The following is a 15812-nucleotide window of genomic DNA, read 5'->3' as shown; positions in this document are numbered from 1 at the left end:
TTTTTACAATGATCGTAAAGTGGTATTGATTTTGATTTTCACTGCCAAGCCATTTATGTGAAGGATAGAAGCCTCTAGAGCTTTCCCTGCAGGCCCCTCACACCAGGGAAAACTGCCTCACTGCTGTTGAGGAAATAATAATGTGTCCGGAACATTCACTGTTGAAACTGGCCTTTTCACCACTGAGTCTGGATGTGGGTAAAGACAGGGGACGATATTCCATAGACTCAATTATGCACAGGAGATGTGGAACCCATTAGACCCCTCGTGTCCTGAAAAGTTTGTAGAAAACCCACTGAACTGCCCGCTTCGCCCGGTGCAGGACGACCTGCTGCCTGCTCACTGTCTCCTGGCTTGAGCTGTAGGACACAGAAATGGGGGCTGTCGATTTCACTTCTCCCCCATGGCAGCTTTTCTCCCATTGTTTTACCTTCCTTGTTCCCAAAGTGATTCTTAATGGTCGTTGGCACCAATTTCTAGAGGCTCTTGCCATTTCAAAAAGATTCATCTGTCTCCTTGACTCTGGCAAAACTGTGGGTGATTCCACAACGACACAGTATTACTTAGCTGTTTGAATTATGGTAGAAAAGGTCTTAGTACATTCCTGTGTAAAGCATTTGGAAGGTGAGTTGGTTACCCTAAGAATTTGCAACTAGGGATTCTGGGTTATAGGATACAGAGATGTGAACTGTTTGGTGTATTCACCAAACTCTGGCTCTTTCAGTAGTTCTGCCAGGGCTGTAAATCCTAGGCAGGGCAGCCCGGCTCCCTCGGCTCCATTCTCAGCTTCTTCCCAACACACCTTTGAATCAAAGCTTCTGTGATGTTGGTCAATCACAGAACTTCTTAGGTGAGGTTAATTTGACTTTGTTGTAAAATTCATGGAAGTCAAAAAGCTTCATGGGAAGTTTTATTTTAAAAGGTTTTTCAGTATGTCCCATTTTAGGTGTGGATGACAGGAGTATTTTGTTTAACAATAATTTAAAAAGTGAGCCTTTGACCTTGTCTACTTGATGGTTCTGTCTCTGCCTGTAACAAATCTCATTTTTGTTACCAAGAACTGCGTGAAAGAAGTAAATCTTCCCAGTTCTACATGATGAATTCCATCTGTGTCTGTCATTTCTCCCGGGGAAACCTCGTACTTCTAGACCTGTTCTGATTGGAAGACAGCAGTTGGGTTGTCTGATAAGTCTGCCAATAAATCGTCCAGGAACATCGGGTGAAATGGACCCACTCTACCAGTTTTATGGTTTGTGTAAACACTAATATTGTCCCATCTGTAGTTCTTTCAAAACAAATATTGTTAGCATATAGATAATTGTTATAAGAAGCCAGAAAGACAAGATAATCTGTATCTTTAGTGGAGAATCACGACTCAGATAAAATGTGACTGAATCAGGATTTCAACTGCATGTTAGTACACAGAGTTGCCCAGACCCTGAGCTAATTCCTAAGAGAAAATACTGATTATTGGTCATTCTTCATCAGTGTAGCTATTGATGTTGTGTCCAATTATTTGCCTTTTGACATTTTATTAAACTATGTAAGAGTACATTGTTTTCCAGGAAAGAAAAAAAAAACACAAACAAACAAAAGAAACGTCTAAGTCATTATTGCTAATCTTTTGGTTTTTTTAACCACATTTGGGTTTCCCTTTGCAGAAACCACAGAAATTTTCCCTTAGAATAAAATATATTTGTATTTGATGGATGAGTTCTTTTCTTTATGTCTTGGAAGGATTTAAGTATCTTTTTGTCTATTAGATCTTATTGGTATGAATGATCCAACAGATAGTAAAATTGTAAAGAAAAATAGGAATTTTTGGAAAAGAAATCATTAGATTTTATTCAGTCCACTGCATTTTTTCCTGTCAAAAAGACTTGTTCTCAGCAGGGGTGTGGTGGCTCGCACTTGTAATCCTAGCTACTCAGGAGACTGAGATCTGAGGATCAAGGTTCAAAGCCATCTGGGCACAAAGGGACCTGAGACTCTTATCTCCAGTTAACTTCTAGAAAATGGGAAGTGGGGCTTGGCTCAAGGGTAGCATGGTAGCCTTGAATAAAGCTTGAATCAATTAACTTTAACAAGATATGAACATATACATATTTAAGTTCAGGGTGTAGGAAGACATGGCATTTTCATTGGCATCTAAAGAGTCGTGGTATTGTGCAAATATATTTCCACATTCCTATAGACCATGTCTTTTTTTGCGGGGGGGCTAGTCCTGGGGTTTGAACTCAGGGCCTGGGCACTGTTCCTGAGGTTCTTTTTGCTCAAGGTTAGAGCTCTACCACTTGATCCAGAGCACCACTTCCAGCTTTTTCTGTGTATGAGGTACTGAGGAATTGAACCCAGAGCTTCATGCATGCCAGGCAAGCACTCTACCACTAAGCCACATTCCCAGCCCCCTGTAGACCATTTCTATCTGCCTTGTGGCCTTCCTAATATTATAGAACAAGAACAACAACAGAAAAAGCTAGTCTACAGTCTTCAATTTTCAGTTTTCTCTTAAACTCACGCATGATGTAGTTTTTCATGGAATCACCCGGCACTGACACCCTGGCTCCTCTCTGCTTCTGGTGTGTCTCCTCAGGTGATGTGATCTGGGCAAGTTCACTTACTACATTCTACTAAGACCAAAGGCGTTAGAGCCTACTCTTTCTGCTTACTGGTTATTTGTAATCTTACGTTCGTGCCTCTGGGTTGTCATCTATAAGGTGAGACTAACAATCCTGTTGTGTCTGGCATGTGGTAGGCTTGTCATATTATTTTTTAAAAATTATATACACAAATTACCTGGTGGTTGCTAAGTCTTTGAAGAAATGAGTTTCCAGATCATGTGCTACATTTTCACTAGGTTCAGCAGTGTGGATTTTCCAAACCAATCCTCTGCACACAAGCATGACTACACTGTGCTACAACAAACCACAAAGGCCCGATGAATTTCTCTGTATTGAGAAAAGGAAAAAGTGCAGCGTGCATTCATAGACAGGAGAGGAGTATGCCATGCAGCTTATTTTTTATTGTGGTGCTGGAGATCAAAACCAAGGCCTTGTGCATGGCAGGCAGGTACTGTACCACTGAACCACATTCCCTAGTCCTATTTACTTTTTACTCCAGTTTCCTCTACTTGATAATGGCTTCATATCATCACTGTGGAATCAACACCACTACGCACAATGGCCATCTTCCCACTTCACCTCCTCTGGAGCGTTAGCTAAGCAACAGCTCTCTTGGGGACAGTGTATTTTCCAGGATGTCCTGCAGCAAAGAGTGGGACTGAGTTTTGGTAAATGGGTGAGAAGTTTTGTCTCTAAGGAGAGAGGACACCACGCAGAGCACATTGGCTTCATGGACTGAACAGACCAGGACCTGAGCATCAGAAAACTGTTCACACCGGAGTAGTTGTTCCCATACTCCATCTCCAGTGTCCTCAGTAACACACCTGCTGTACTCATGGCCCCATTAGCCATGAGTAAGGAGAGAAAATGGTGATCAGAATTGGAAGGTACTAAAACTTTTAAGTCAGTATTTTCATTTTAAGCTGTATTTTCAGATACTCGGGAACATCTGGGTATGAGCTGTTGAAACATTAAGTTCAAATTAAGCTTGTTAAATTAAAAAAATACACATATAAGAAATTCAAACATTTCTTCTCCACAAGCTGTAACTTAGGGGGCAAACAATGTATTTGAAATTTCACAGTAGTTACAAAACTGTAAAGTATTTAGTCACTGTAATATGCACAACATCTCCTGTTTTAGTAGACAGTGTTGGAATACTGGCATGTTACCTAAAAGAAAATAAAACAAGTTCTCTAGCTAGCTTCATATCCAAAAGCAGACTCAGGATGGATTAGTCTTAGAGGCGAAAGGTAAGTACTGTGAAATCAATAGGAACCACAAGACAGCCTCACGATCTAGGCACGTGACAAGCTTCCTTAAAAGCTTCAAGGCAGGGGAAGGGAGCATGGCCTAGTGGTACAATGCTTGTCTAGAATGCGTAAAGCCCTGGGTTCGATTCCTTGGTGCCACATAGAAAAAGCCAGAAGTGGTGCTATGGCCCAAGTGGTAGAACACTAGCCTTAAGAAAGTGCAAGGACGGTATCTAGCCCCTGAGTTCAAGCCCCAGGAATGGTAAACAGAACAACAACAACAAAAACCCTCCAAAACAAAAACACCAAGGCACAAACCATATAAAGAAAATAACAAATGATGGATTTTTTTTTGGGGGGGGGCAGTCCTGGGGCTTGAACTCAGGGCATGAGCACTGTCGCTGGGCTTTCCCAAGGCCTAGAGCTCTACCACTTGAGCCATAGCACCACTTCTGGCTTTTTCTGTATATATGATATCAAGGAATCAAACCCAGGGCTTTGTGCACGTTAGGCAAGCACTCTACCAGTAAGTAGGCCACACTCCTGGTCCCAAAAGGTGCTATTATGCCAAAATTGAAGTTTATTTAATAATGAATTAATGCTGGGCACCAGTAGCACATCCCTGTAGTCCTAAATTACTCAGATTTGAGGATTACAGTTCAAAGCCAGCACAGGCAGGAGAGTTTAAAAGACTCTTCTCTCCAATTAACCACCAACAAGCCAGAAGTAGAATTGTGGCTCAAGTGGTAGTGTGCTAGCCTTGAGCAAAATAAGCTCAGGGACAGTGCCCAGGCCATGAGTTCAAGCCCTAGAACCGGCACACACACAATAAGAGGATAGAGGTAATGAGTAAGCTCAAGACAATATTTGCAATGTTTGAAAACTTCCAAGAAATTGTATCTAGAGGGGCCAGGAGTTTGGCCTAGTGGTAGAGTGCTTCCCTAGCATGCACAGAGGCCCAGGTTCGATTATTCGATACCACATACATAGATAAAGCTGGAAGTGGTGCTTTGGTTCAAGTGGTAGAGCTCTAGCCTTGAGAAAGTCCAAGAACACTGCCCAGGCCCTGAGTTCAAGCCCCAGGACTGGCAATATATGTATGTGTGTGTGTGTGTATGCATATATGCATATATGTATATATGTGTGTATACACACACACACACACACACATATATATATATATATATATATATATATAAAACTAATGAGTCATAAAGAAAATTCAGTAGGGATGACAAGTGAACCACTCATAGAAACCAAAATATGGAGATACTCATCTCCATAATGAAAGTATTTCTTTTTAAACTTAAAATTTAAGGTTGACCAAAATTTGAAACATTGGTAATACCAAGTATTGGTGAGATGTAGGGAAACTAAAGTCTTACACTAAACACAGACTTGTATATCTATTCTAAAAGGCGATCTTAAACCGTGAATAAGGTTGATTGTTTACTAGATCTCCAGCCAACCCACTGAATAAAAGACTAACATTATCAAATGTGTCCATATAACTTCATTCATTCAGTGAATTTTACTAAAGGACTTGCCCTGCTTTTGTTTTTTATTGAATCTTAAATGATCATATTTTTCCTATAGGTACCTAGGCATGTATATATACTGATGTGCTAGACACATAGCCTTTATTAAGTTAAGGGTTCCTAGTTCCAAGTTGGCTTTTTATCTTAATTATAAATATGTGTTGAGCTTGTCAGGTGCTTTATAGAGGCATTTCTCATATAGTTACATTTTTCTGCTTTAGTGTAATTATTTTTTCTTTTTCTTTTTGTGAGTCATGGGTCTTGAGCTCTGGGCCTGGACGCTGTCCCTAAGCTCTTCAGCTGAAGGCTACTGCACCACTTCTAGTTTTCTGGTGATTAATTGGAGATAAGAGTCTTTAGTGCCCAGGCTGGCTTTGAACTGGGATCCTTAGATCCCTGCCTCGTGAGTAGCTAGGATTACAGGCATGAGGCACCTTGTCCAGATGTGATAATTTCTTTTCTTTCTTTCTTTTTTTTTTTTTTTTGTGGGTCATGGGGCTTGAACTCAACCTGGGCACTGTTCCTGAGCTCCTCAGCTCAAGGCTACTGTTCTACCCCTGGGCTGGGTGTTATCCCTGAGCTCTTCAGCTCAAGACTACCACCCTACTCTTGAGCCAAGCCCCACCTCCTGTTTTCTACAGGTTAACTGGAGGTAAGAGTCTCGTGTCCTTTTGTGCCTGTCCTTTTGTGCCGGGCTGGCTTTGAACCTTGATCCTCAGATCTCAGCCTCCTGAATAGCTAGGATTACGGGCGTGAGCCATTGTGCCTGGCTAGCAGTGATAACTTCTTAATGTTGAATGAGCAACACTATTAGGTTTGACTAGCTATTTTTTTTGTTGTTGGTCATGGGGCTTTAACTCAGCCTGGGCGCTGTCCCTGAGCTCTTCAGCTCAAGGCTAGTGCTCTACCACGTTGAGCCACAGTGTCACTTCCAGTTTTCTGGTAGTCGATTAACGATAAGAGTCTCAAGGACATTTTGCCCAGGCTCGCTTTGAATTGTGATTCTCAGACTTAGCCTCTTAAGTAGGTAGGATCATAGGCATGGACCGCCTGGTGCCTGGTGCTAATTTGGTGTGTGTGTGTGTGTGTGTGTGGTAGTTTTTGTTAAGTACTTCTTTGTGGGTTTTTTTTCTTAGTTGTGTTTTTTTTTTAATTGTTGTTTTTTGGTCATTGTGGGACTTGACTGTGGACCTGAGCTCTTCAGCTCAAGTCTACCACCCTACCCCAAGAGCCACAGCACCACTTCTAGTTTTCTAGTGGTTAATTGGAGATAAGACTGTGATAATCTCACATTCTTTAGTGCCTGGGCTGGCTTTGAACCTTGTTCCTCAGAGCTGAACCTCCTGAATAGCAAGGATTACAGGTATGAGCCACTGCACCTGGCTCTTTATTGTCGAGACAGGGTCTGGATATGTAGCTCAGGCTGCCCTTCTACTCAGCTGCCTACTGGCCTTAAGCTCAGCTTCACTTATGACCTAGTACTTGAATTTTCTGTCTTGATACTCCTGTTCACTTAGATTTGACCAGTGGAAGCATCTTCTGGCTGGTTGTGTTTAACCATTGATGGGGTTTTGTTTTGTTTTCAAGTTTTTTCCCTCTCTCTCAGCAATACGAGTTCCCTCTCTCCAGAACTATGTGTATATATTCCTTTAAACCTGTGGATTCATACCAATTCTGGCTTCTTTCTACCCTTCCCCTTTCCCTATACATTAATCCTTTCTCAAAGAGGCAAAATTTGGCTCCCGGGAGGGGAGTTTGGCCTAGTGGTAACGTGCTTGCCTAGCATGCACAAAGACCCAGGTTCAATTCCTCAGTATAACATACATAGAAAAAAAGCCAGAAATGATGCAGTGGCTCAAGTGGTAGAGCTCTAGCCTTGAGACAGCCCAAGGGCAGTATTCAGGCCCTGAGTTCAAGGCCCAGGTCTGGCAAAAAAAAAAAAAAATCAAAAACAAAACCTGGCTCCCCAAATCCTGTTTGTGTCCTTTCCCCTGGCATGCTGCCGGGTGGTATTCCTCTAATACAGTTCCATTATGGACTCAAGATCAAGAAACACATGCCTCTCCATCCGACTTCTTCCTGGTCAGTTAGAATGTGAGATGTGAGGAGAGTTCAGGCAGTGGTCGAGTATTGAAGATAGCTAAATAGTCACAGCAGAAAATAGCGCGCTCCAGAAATTCAGCCCAGCCACAGAAGGGTGTACGCACCTGCCCCGGTAGACCAGAGTGAGGACATCAGACTTGAAGCCGGGAACGCAGCATTGCTGTCTGTTTTGTCTGTGTTTTGTTTTGGCCATAGAAGTAGAGGATTCCTTTCCCTCTTTGCTGAAGCTGAGATTACAAATACGTATTCCTCCCTGGACTACGGATGGGCCAAGCAATGTGTGGAACTGGGGTCAAGACGGCCTCTGTGCCCCTCTTGCCCATCACCCCCACTTGTCCTTGGGAAATCTGAGCTTGCTCTTCATTTCCTGCATCAAGGTGGGATACCTGCAACTTCCTGGTGTGTGGCATTGAGAATTGGCTGCTCAGCGGAGGGCCTGGGTGGTGGACCTGGGACCGGCAACACCAGGATGCCGCGGGTCATTGGAACAATATTTTCCACATTCTAGGGCAGAACCCCAGCAGGGTGCTTTAAGAAACCCACGTGTGCCAACACTGGAGGCAAAACATGGTCTCTTTGGCGCCTGACTCCCCTCCATGCATCGGCCTCTGTGCCTCCGCGTCTAGATCCACACCGAGGGGCTGCCCCTCACAGCTGGGCTTTGTGCAGTCTTGGGAAGAGTGAGTTCAGGGGCTCTTCTGCCTTTCCCCATTTTGCACATGGCAGAGAGCCTGGGACCAATACACTTGTGAGCCAGGGAACCCGGCACGGGCCAGCAATTCTTCAGGGCACACCAGCTCTGCACGGCGCGCCTCCTGTAGGGATGGGAGGAAGGGCGAGGGCAGCGATGTGCCCTGGCAGGTGGCAGCCCGACTCTCTGGCACGCAGACAGCAGGCCCGTCACACATGATCGCCCGCACCAGCGGTGGATTTCACAACAGGGCAGTGAGACAGTGCGACACAGGCAGGCACACAATTAAATAGCATGTTTAATCAACTCACAAGAGACAGTAGTGCAGTAGTAGAAATTGTGTTTTTTAAAAAGTTGCTCCCCCCAAATTCCCATTAAGCCCAGCCACCATGGCTGAGAAACTAGTGACAGGGCTGGAGTTCAGAAGTCTTCCTCAGAGTCTATTCCTGGCAAAGTTGCCCTGAGCAGCTGAGAGCCCTGTGAGAAGCCAGTGCCCACGCACTCAGACACAGGTGCAAGGGGCACGGGAAAGGGGACGGGTCCAGAAGGATCGCCGTAGGCAGTCACACACATGTGCTCATGCCACAACATTCCAGTCTTGTCCGTGGCTGTCTCTGGGGACATGGAGTGTTGGCCTGAGCCAAGAAGCAGCAAGTGTGGTCAGGAAGAGGAGGGGAAAGCATTTGCATCCAGCCTGGCTGCTCCATCCCGCACGTGTCTTCAACAGCCAGAGGCCCCTGGTGTCCCTGAAATGGCCCGTGCTTCAGGTCTGGACCACTTTCCTCAAGTACCATTCTAGCATCGATGGGCTGGGATGCCACTTCCTCCTCGCCTGACCAGGGGGTGTGCCCTCTTCCCAGAAAGGGGGTGAGAGGTCCACAGCCAGGCCCTGGAGTCAGGAGGCTGGTGGCACTCATGGGGTAGACTCGAGGCTCTGCAGCAAGGCAACGGCACAACTGAGAAGAGGCCATGGGCCGTTCGCTGTCAGGCAAGGGTTGGGGAGATGAAAGAGGAGGCCCTGAGGTTATGATAGGAGAGGGGCCTACCAGACAGTAGAAGAAACCTCTTCATTCACAGCTTCATTCAGGGGTTCCTGGAGTCTGTGGATTCAAGTACCAGCATTCTGGGTGGGGTACCGGGGCAGAGTGGCCAGCAGGGCTGGGAGAGCAGCCACCCACAGACTTGGGAGGGAGGAAACCAGCCTGGCAGTACTCTAGACCCTGGCACTGCCAAGTCCTACTCAGAAGAGACAGTCAGGTGACTACAAGATCTCCTCTGGCGGGCTCCTGGCCTTTAGTGGGGTCTGCCCGTTAGGTACAGAGCCATTCTGACCATGTAGGAGTTTGCCCTTCTCCCGGTCTGGCCAGGTGAAGATGGCGTCATCACTGTCCAGCTCAGACTCAGAGTGCATAAGGCTGCTGTTCAGCATGGGGCCTTTCTGTTTCATACCTGCAAAGGCAAGGAACCCTGGGTCAGAAGACAAACCTTCCCAGCCAATCACAGATGCTTCACCGGCGGAAGGCGGTGTGGGCACTGGTCACGCCTGGCTGGGGGGGGGGGCAGCCGGGAAATGGGAACAGGGCTCTACTGCTGGGTCTTGTGGTCTCTGCCACCCAGTAGCATTCTCTCTCTCCTTTTACATTTGGAGTTTTCTTGCATCTCTGTGAAAAGGACAGTGAGGTACACAGCAAGAAAGCAGAAGTGAGACTTGGAGCAATCCTCTGGCTGGCCTGGACAGTGACCAGACAGGATGCAATCTCGTCCACGTAGATGCTTGCCCTGCATGCATCTGCTCTGGCTCGGCTGGATGGGCACAGGGTGGAGGAGTGGTAAGCCTGACAGATGAGGACTTGGCCAGACATCGGAACATATGCCAAGGACTGTAAGAATCACCTGAGGCAGAAAAGAAGCCTAGAACTGTAAGCCACAGCAGACATCTCTACTATTTATGGCTACAGACAGCCTGAGTTGGAGCTGGACAGTTTTAACTCAGGGCCTTGTGTTTGCTAGGCGGATGCTCTACCATTTGAGTCACCTCCAGCCTTTTTTACTTTCATTGCTTTTTAAGTTGGAACTTGCTTTTTACCTGGGGCTGACCTGGACTGCAATGCCCTATTTACACTTCGTAGCTGTGGTATGCCTTTCTTTTTTTTGTTATTTTCCTGTGGATGGTGTAGCTTGAACTCAGGGCCTGGGTGCTGTCCCTGAGCTCTTTTGCTCAAGGCTTGTGCTCTACCACTTTGAGCCACAAGTCCACTTTCAGTTTTCTGGTGGTTAATTGGAGAGAAAAGTCTCATGACGCATGATCTTCAGATCTCAACCTCCCGAGTAGCTGTGATGTCAGGGAGGAGCCACCGTGCCCTACAAGCGCGGCTTTTTAATAGTGGAGATAAGGTCTTGCAAATTTTTTTGCCTGGGCTGGCAATGAACAGTGGGCCTCCATTCTCAGCTTGCCTCTACTATGGGAGAAGAACATAATAAAACATCCCCTTTGATGCAGTAATTCTTAGGTCTACACCTAACAGACATCCAGAAATACGTCCATCAGAAGACAAAGAAAAGAATGTTCAGAGCTGGGAGTTTGGCCTAGTGGTAGAGTGCTTGCCTAGCATGCACGAAGACTGGGGCTCAATTCCTCAGTACCACATACATAGAAAAAAAGCTGGGAATTGAAAAAAAAAACAAAAAACCAAAAACCAGAAATTGTGCTGTGGCTCAAGTGGTAGCACTGTAGCCTTGAGAAAGCCCAAGGACAGTGCTCAGGCCCTGAGTTTAAACCCCAGGACAGGCAAAGAAAAAATTTTTTAAAGAATGTTCAAAGGTTTCCTGAAAGCAAAAAGGATAAACTCATTGCCCATCAATAATATCAATAAATCAATTAGTGTAATGAAAACTAGCACAATGAGGGGCCGGGAGTTTGGCTTAGTGGTAGACTGTTTGCCTAGCATGCACCAAGCCCCAGGTTCAATTCCTTGGTACCACATACATAGAAAAAGCCAGAAATGATGCTGTGGCTCAAGTGGCAGAGAGCTAGCCTTGAGGAAAAAAAGCCCAAGGACAGTGCTCAGGGCCTGAGTTGAAGCCCCAGGACTGACAAAAAAAAGAAAGAAAGGAAGGAAGGAAGGAAGGAAGGAAGGAAGGAAGGAAGGAAGGAAGGAAGGAAGAAAGAAAGAAAGAAAGAAAGAAAGAAAAAGGAAAGTGGCACAATGAATCAGCACCCTTGTGTGGAGCAGCGTGGATGGACGCTGCTGCCTTGTCCTGCCCTCCTACCGGCTCACATGTTCGAGTCCCGCCATCCCAGGACTCTGCCCACGCAGAAGCCTGTGCAACAAGAGTCTGGGTTCCCCTACCCACTGCAGCACCAGGTACAGCTTAGTGCCAGCATCGCCAGGCCCTCCTCGGCCACTCTGGGCAGCTGAGCCCTCAGGCGCTCCGGTACTCATGGGGAGCACTTTGCTCCCTTTTCGGGTATCTTGGGCTCATTCAGGCCTTTCCCCAGTGCTCCTGCAGCCTGCCTGTGGATGGCTGGTCTCTGCAGGGGAGTCTCCTCCACCCCAATGAACTTCTTAGGGCAGAGCTCATCTTAGGCCTCTCTCTTCCCACAAACTCCCCTGAACACAAAGCTTTAAGCACCACAGTGTGTAGAATAAACGTTTTCTTTGTTTTTTTCGCCATCGGTCATGGGGCTTGAACTCTGGGCCTGAACTCTAGATGCTGTCCCTGAGCTCTTCACCTCAAGACTACCGCCCTACCCCTGGAGCCACAGCGCCCCTTCTAGAATAAACATTTTCTATAGGTGGGGAAGATTACATGGAGAGGTGCTGTGGCGTTCACCTGTTCACCATCCAGGGCATGTCGTCAAGTGGCTGACAACAGAGACACAGAGACAGAGATGGAGACCCAAGAGCGGCGGTGGATCTGCCAGATGATGGAGAAAGTTGGGAGAGAAGTGGCTGGAGGGGTGGGAAGCAAGCTGGCAGACACAGCTCTGGTCCTGTTCCTGTCAAGTCTAAGGAACTAAGGCCCGTGGCCCTGACCAGATGGACAGCTTGAGAAACCAATCTTCAGGCAGCAAACCTAGGGATAAGCAACCAAAGATGCAGGAGATGCTAGGCTTTTTAATAGCTGAGATGAGGTCTTGCACTTTACCAGTATGAGCACTGAGAGGTGAGCCCCTCCCTCAGCCATTGAGGCCAGGGTCCTGCCAGCTTTAGGGCAAGAGGACAAAGTGCCTGCACGACATACACGTGTGAAAGAACTAGTGACAGTGTCCACCCACAGAGCCAGGGCCCTACCTGCTCGGAAGGCTGGTTTCAGCTCCAGGCTCTCCTGATCCGTGGCATCCAGGATCTTGTACCTGCTTTTCCTCTTGGGTTTTCCTTTTTGCCTACAAAATATAATGTGGCCCATCCCTGCTCAGGAAGGAGGCTCTCTGCCAGGCTCAGGACAAAGGCAGGAGACTGCTCAATGGCAGGGAGAAGTATTGCCTCCCTTTTTTAGTGGGAAAGTTAACAACTGTGACTTAGTCCTCCCCAGTTCTGGGAAAGGCAAGAGAAGCACAGGCATTTTTGTGTGGATCCCCAGCCTACAGTGGCCCCGAGCCCAGGGCAGTTAATGCACAGAAGACACACTTCAATTTAAGGGGAGAAGAGAAGCGTTACACCAATACTGCTGTTGACAGGGTTGTATCAGGCTGGTGGGGAGGGTTTTTTTTTTTTTAATTTTCCAAGTTTTATATGAAGTGATACTGCAGGCTAAATCCCAGCCCTGTCCTATACAATGCTCCTAGACAAGTGAAGGAATTTTCCTAGCCTTGAGTTTTCTTGTCCATAAGATGGAATAAACCTGTTGTGGTATAAAATAGATGTTATCTACAAAATGTCAACACATGCAGTTAACACAGGAATCACACTGTCTGTGTGATTCAGTATACTAAATCCAAGTCCTGTGTGCGTTAGATGAGCACTCTACCGACGAGCTACGTCCCGAGACCTGAAGTCATGTTTATTAAGGAAAAACATTCAATAACTATAGCCACAACATACGACGTGACTACATAGGAAGCTTAAATGAAAACCCTAGGATAATCTGTAATTGTGCAAAAACATACATGCACACATTTGCTTATTAGAAAGGAACACAAAAACTCATGTAAAAGTCAAGCTGAGGGCTGGGAGTTTGGCCTAGTGGTAGAGTGCTTGCCTAACATGCACAAAGACCTGGTCTCGGCTCCTCGGTACAGAAAAAGCCAGAAGTGGTGCTGTGCCCCAAATGGTAGAGCTATAGTCTTGAGAAAGTCCAAGGACAGTGCTCAGGCAAAAAAAAAAAAAAAAAAGTCGAGCTGAGGTGTGGGACACCAGGGAATATACACCTGGATGCAGTCCCACCCGGCCTGCCAACCCTGGGCTGCCAACCCTGCAGGGACACCACTTCACAGGAAAGGGGCGCTCCCGCCACCAGGAGTGTTTGAGGGTGAGGACGCTTCCCACATGGGGCTAGAGAGGGTCAACCAGTCTAGTCAGGACTGTGGAGGACCTGACCGAATCCTCCCGTGAGGAAAATGCCAGCTGCCTCCCAGGAAAGACTCTGTGACAAGCAGCCAGGTGCGTTCCAGAGGAGAATCCATCTCACCTCTTACAGCAGCAGATCACAGTCCAAGACAGGATTCCCAAGGCCACAACGATGACAAAGGTAGCGATGATAACATACAGCACACTCCACTCTGCCAAGAAGAGCAGAATGGTGAAGGGGGACGTTTAGAAGGCACCTGTGCCCTGCTCTACCTGAGGCAGGAGATGACCTCACACTGCCGAGGGCAGTGTGTGTGCCCAGGCTCCCAGGAAGGGTGGGGCCTTGGAGGACAGAGTCAGCTTGCAGGTCTCTGCGGTGCCCTGCACCCAGGCCCTGGCCCAGGAGCTTGCTGAGGCCCTGTGGTAAAGCCCGGGTGCACAGAACTGTAAGAGAGGGACGCAGGCTTCCATTAGGCTTCATCTGACAGACACTCCGTAAGGACAGGAAGCAAAGGAGGCTTTGTGGCAGGCAGACTTTAGGCAGCAGTGTGCAGCTGGTCTGGTTTAAGCCCAGTTCTGACTGCTTCAGCGCCTTCCTCTAACCTTGAGCTAGTGTGGAGGAGGGAAGGAAAAGTCTTCTGCAAACAGAAAATACACAGAGTTCTTCTCTTAGCTGCTCATCTGCCTCAGCCGCTCACACCCGCCCCCACAGCACACGTCCGCATCCCAGCCAACCCAGCTGGCACTGCACCGTGCCCGTGCACTCACCGCAGTTGCTGTCGCCGTCCCTCAGCTGCACCTTGATGAAATTCTCCATCCAAAACGGGTCACAGATGCAGCGCTTGGTGAAGGAATCACAGTGGCCGTGGTCAGAACAGTTCAGCTGGCAGGCTACAGGTGGCAGAGAGGGACAAAACGTCCACGAGGGTCAGGGTCACGGGAACAGCCAGCTCGGGAGGTCGGGAGCCCCGGCCCGTGAAGACAGGGCGCCCTGTGCCAGGCTTTCCTGAAGGAGAGCTGCCTGGAGCGGGTCCTGGCCCACAGCCCGGCTGGCACCACGACCACCACGACCCGAGCACTGTGCCAGCTCTGGTGTCTGTGTCTCCTTCCCACAAGCACAGAACCAAGAAATCGTATCCCAAAAGAAGCGGTGATACTGAGCATAGTTTTGAAATGCTCAAAACACATTTTGAATAACACATGCATGCCTTTATTAAAAGAGTGAGTAAGACCTAGGTCTAGTATAATTTTGAAGTTGTGGCTCTGGATGCATCTGAGGGTGCACTCCCCACAACTACTCACTGACAGTGTTGATTTCCAACGCGCCAAATATCAAGAAGTCTGCCTTTTGCTTCTGCAGCTCACTCTTGAGCATCGACGCCACCTCATGGCCTTTGAAGATCTGGTGGGGAAGCTCGTTCTGAACAAAAAACACCATCTTGGTGCTGCGGAGACACGGACAGTGTGTGTGAGCCCAGCGAGCACTATCTACCAAGCACCTTCCATGAGCGATGGCCACCGCTGTGTGCGCAGCATGGGCAGTCAGCAGGCCGGGACACAGGGGCTATCTATGTCTTCATTTTACAGAGGGGCCCAGAGGGGGTAAGTAACTTGCCCAGGTCACACAGTTAATTATGACAGAGCCAGATCCCCCATTTACGCCGATACTCCCCATTTACAGCTACAGGGTGGCTCCACTCCACCACAGGGTGGAAAGTTTGCTGAGTTTGCTGGCTCCTTATAAAACAAACCAGAGTTTTGAAAGAGTAACCATAAGCCAAAACAATAGTTACCAGGAGAGCACAAATGCCCCGCCACAATGGGGTAGCTGCAGTGAAATTACTCCATGCCCACAATTTGATTTTGACTTTCAATTTCAGCCCAAGAGAGACCATATTTACCATATTTAAACTTGCAATTGGGCACAAAACATATTTATGCCCTATCCTTAGTTGTTGCTGTTGTTGAGCACTGTCCTTGGGCTTTCTCAAAGCTACAGCTCTACCACCTGAGTCAAACCACCATTTCTGGCTTTTTCTATGTACATATGGTACCGAGGAATTGAACCCAGGTCTTCGTGCATGCTAGGCAAGCAC

The 15812-nt window shown here is 47.3% G+C and overlaps 1 protein-coding gene across 1 annotated transcript in view; it reads right to left on the bottom strand.

The window, feature by feature from the left end:
* Positions 1-8486: 8486 nt before the first annotated feature.
* Positions 8487-15812, bottom strand: part of Kiaa0319l (KIAA0319 like) — a 90972-nt gene continuing 83646 nt past the window's right edge. Inside the window, exons 17-21 of the mRNA XM_090335247.1 lie at positions 15019-15161; positions 14485-14607; positions 13838-13928; positions 12502-12593; positions 8487-9655 (exon numbers count right to left, since the gene is read on the bottom strand). Coding sequence (XP_090191373.1) covers positions 9468-9655; positions 12502-12593; positions 13838-13928; positions 14485-14607; positions 15019-15161 — 637 coding nt within the window. The 3' untranslated portion in view covers positions 8487-9467. The remainder of the gene's footprint in view (positions 9656-12501; positions 12594-13837; positions 13929-14484; positions 14608-15018; positions 15162-15812) is intronic.

This window comes from Megascapheus bottae, chromosome 6, assembly GCF_031878675.1.
Source record: "Megascapheus bottae isolate mThoBot1 chromosome 6, mThoBot2.hap1, whole genome shotgun sequence".
NCBI classification, from domain to species: domain Eukaryota; kingdom Metazoa; phylum Chordata; class Mammalia; order Rodentia; family Geomyidae; genus Megascapheus; species Megascapheus bottae.
The sequence above is the reverse complement of the archived record's forward strand: the minus strand, read 5'-3'. Positions and strand labels throughout refer to the sequence as shown.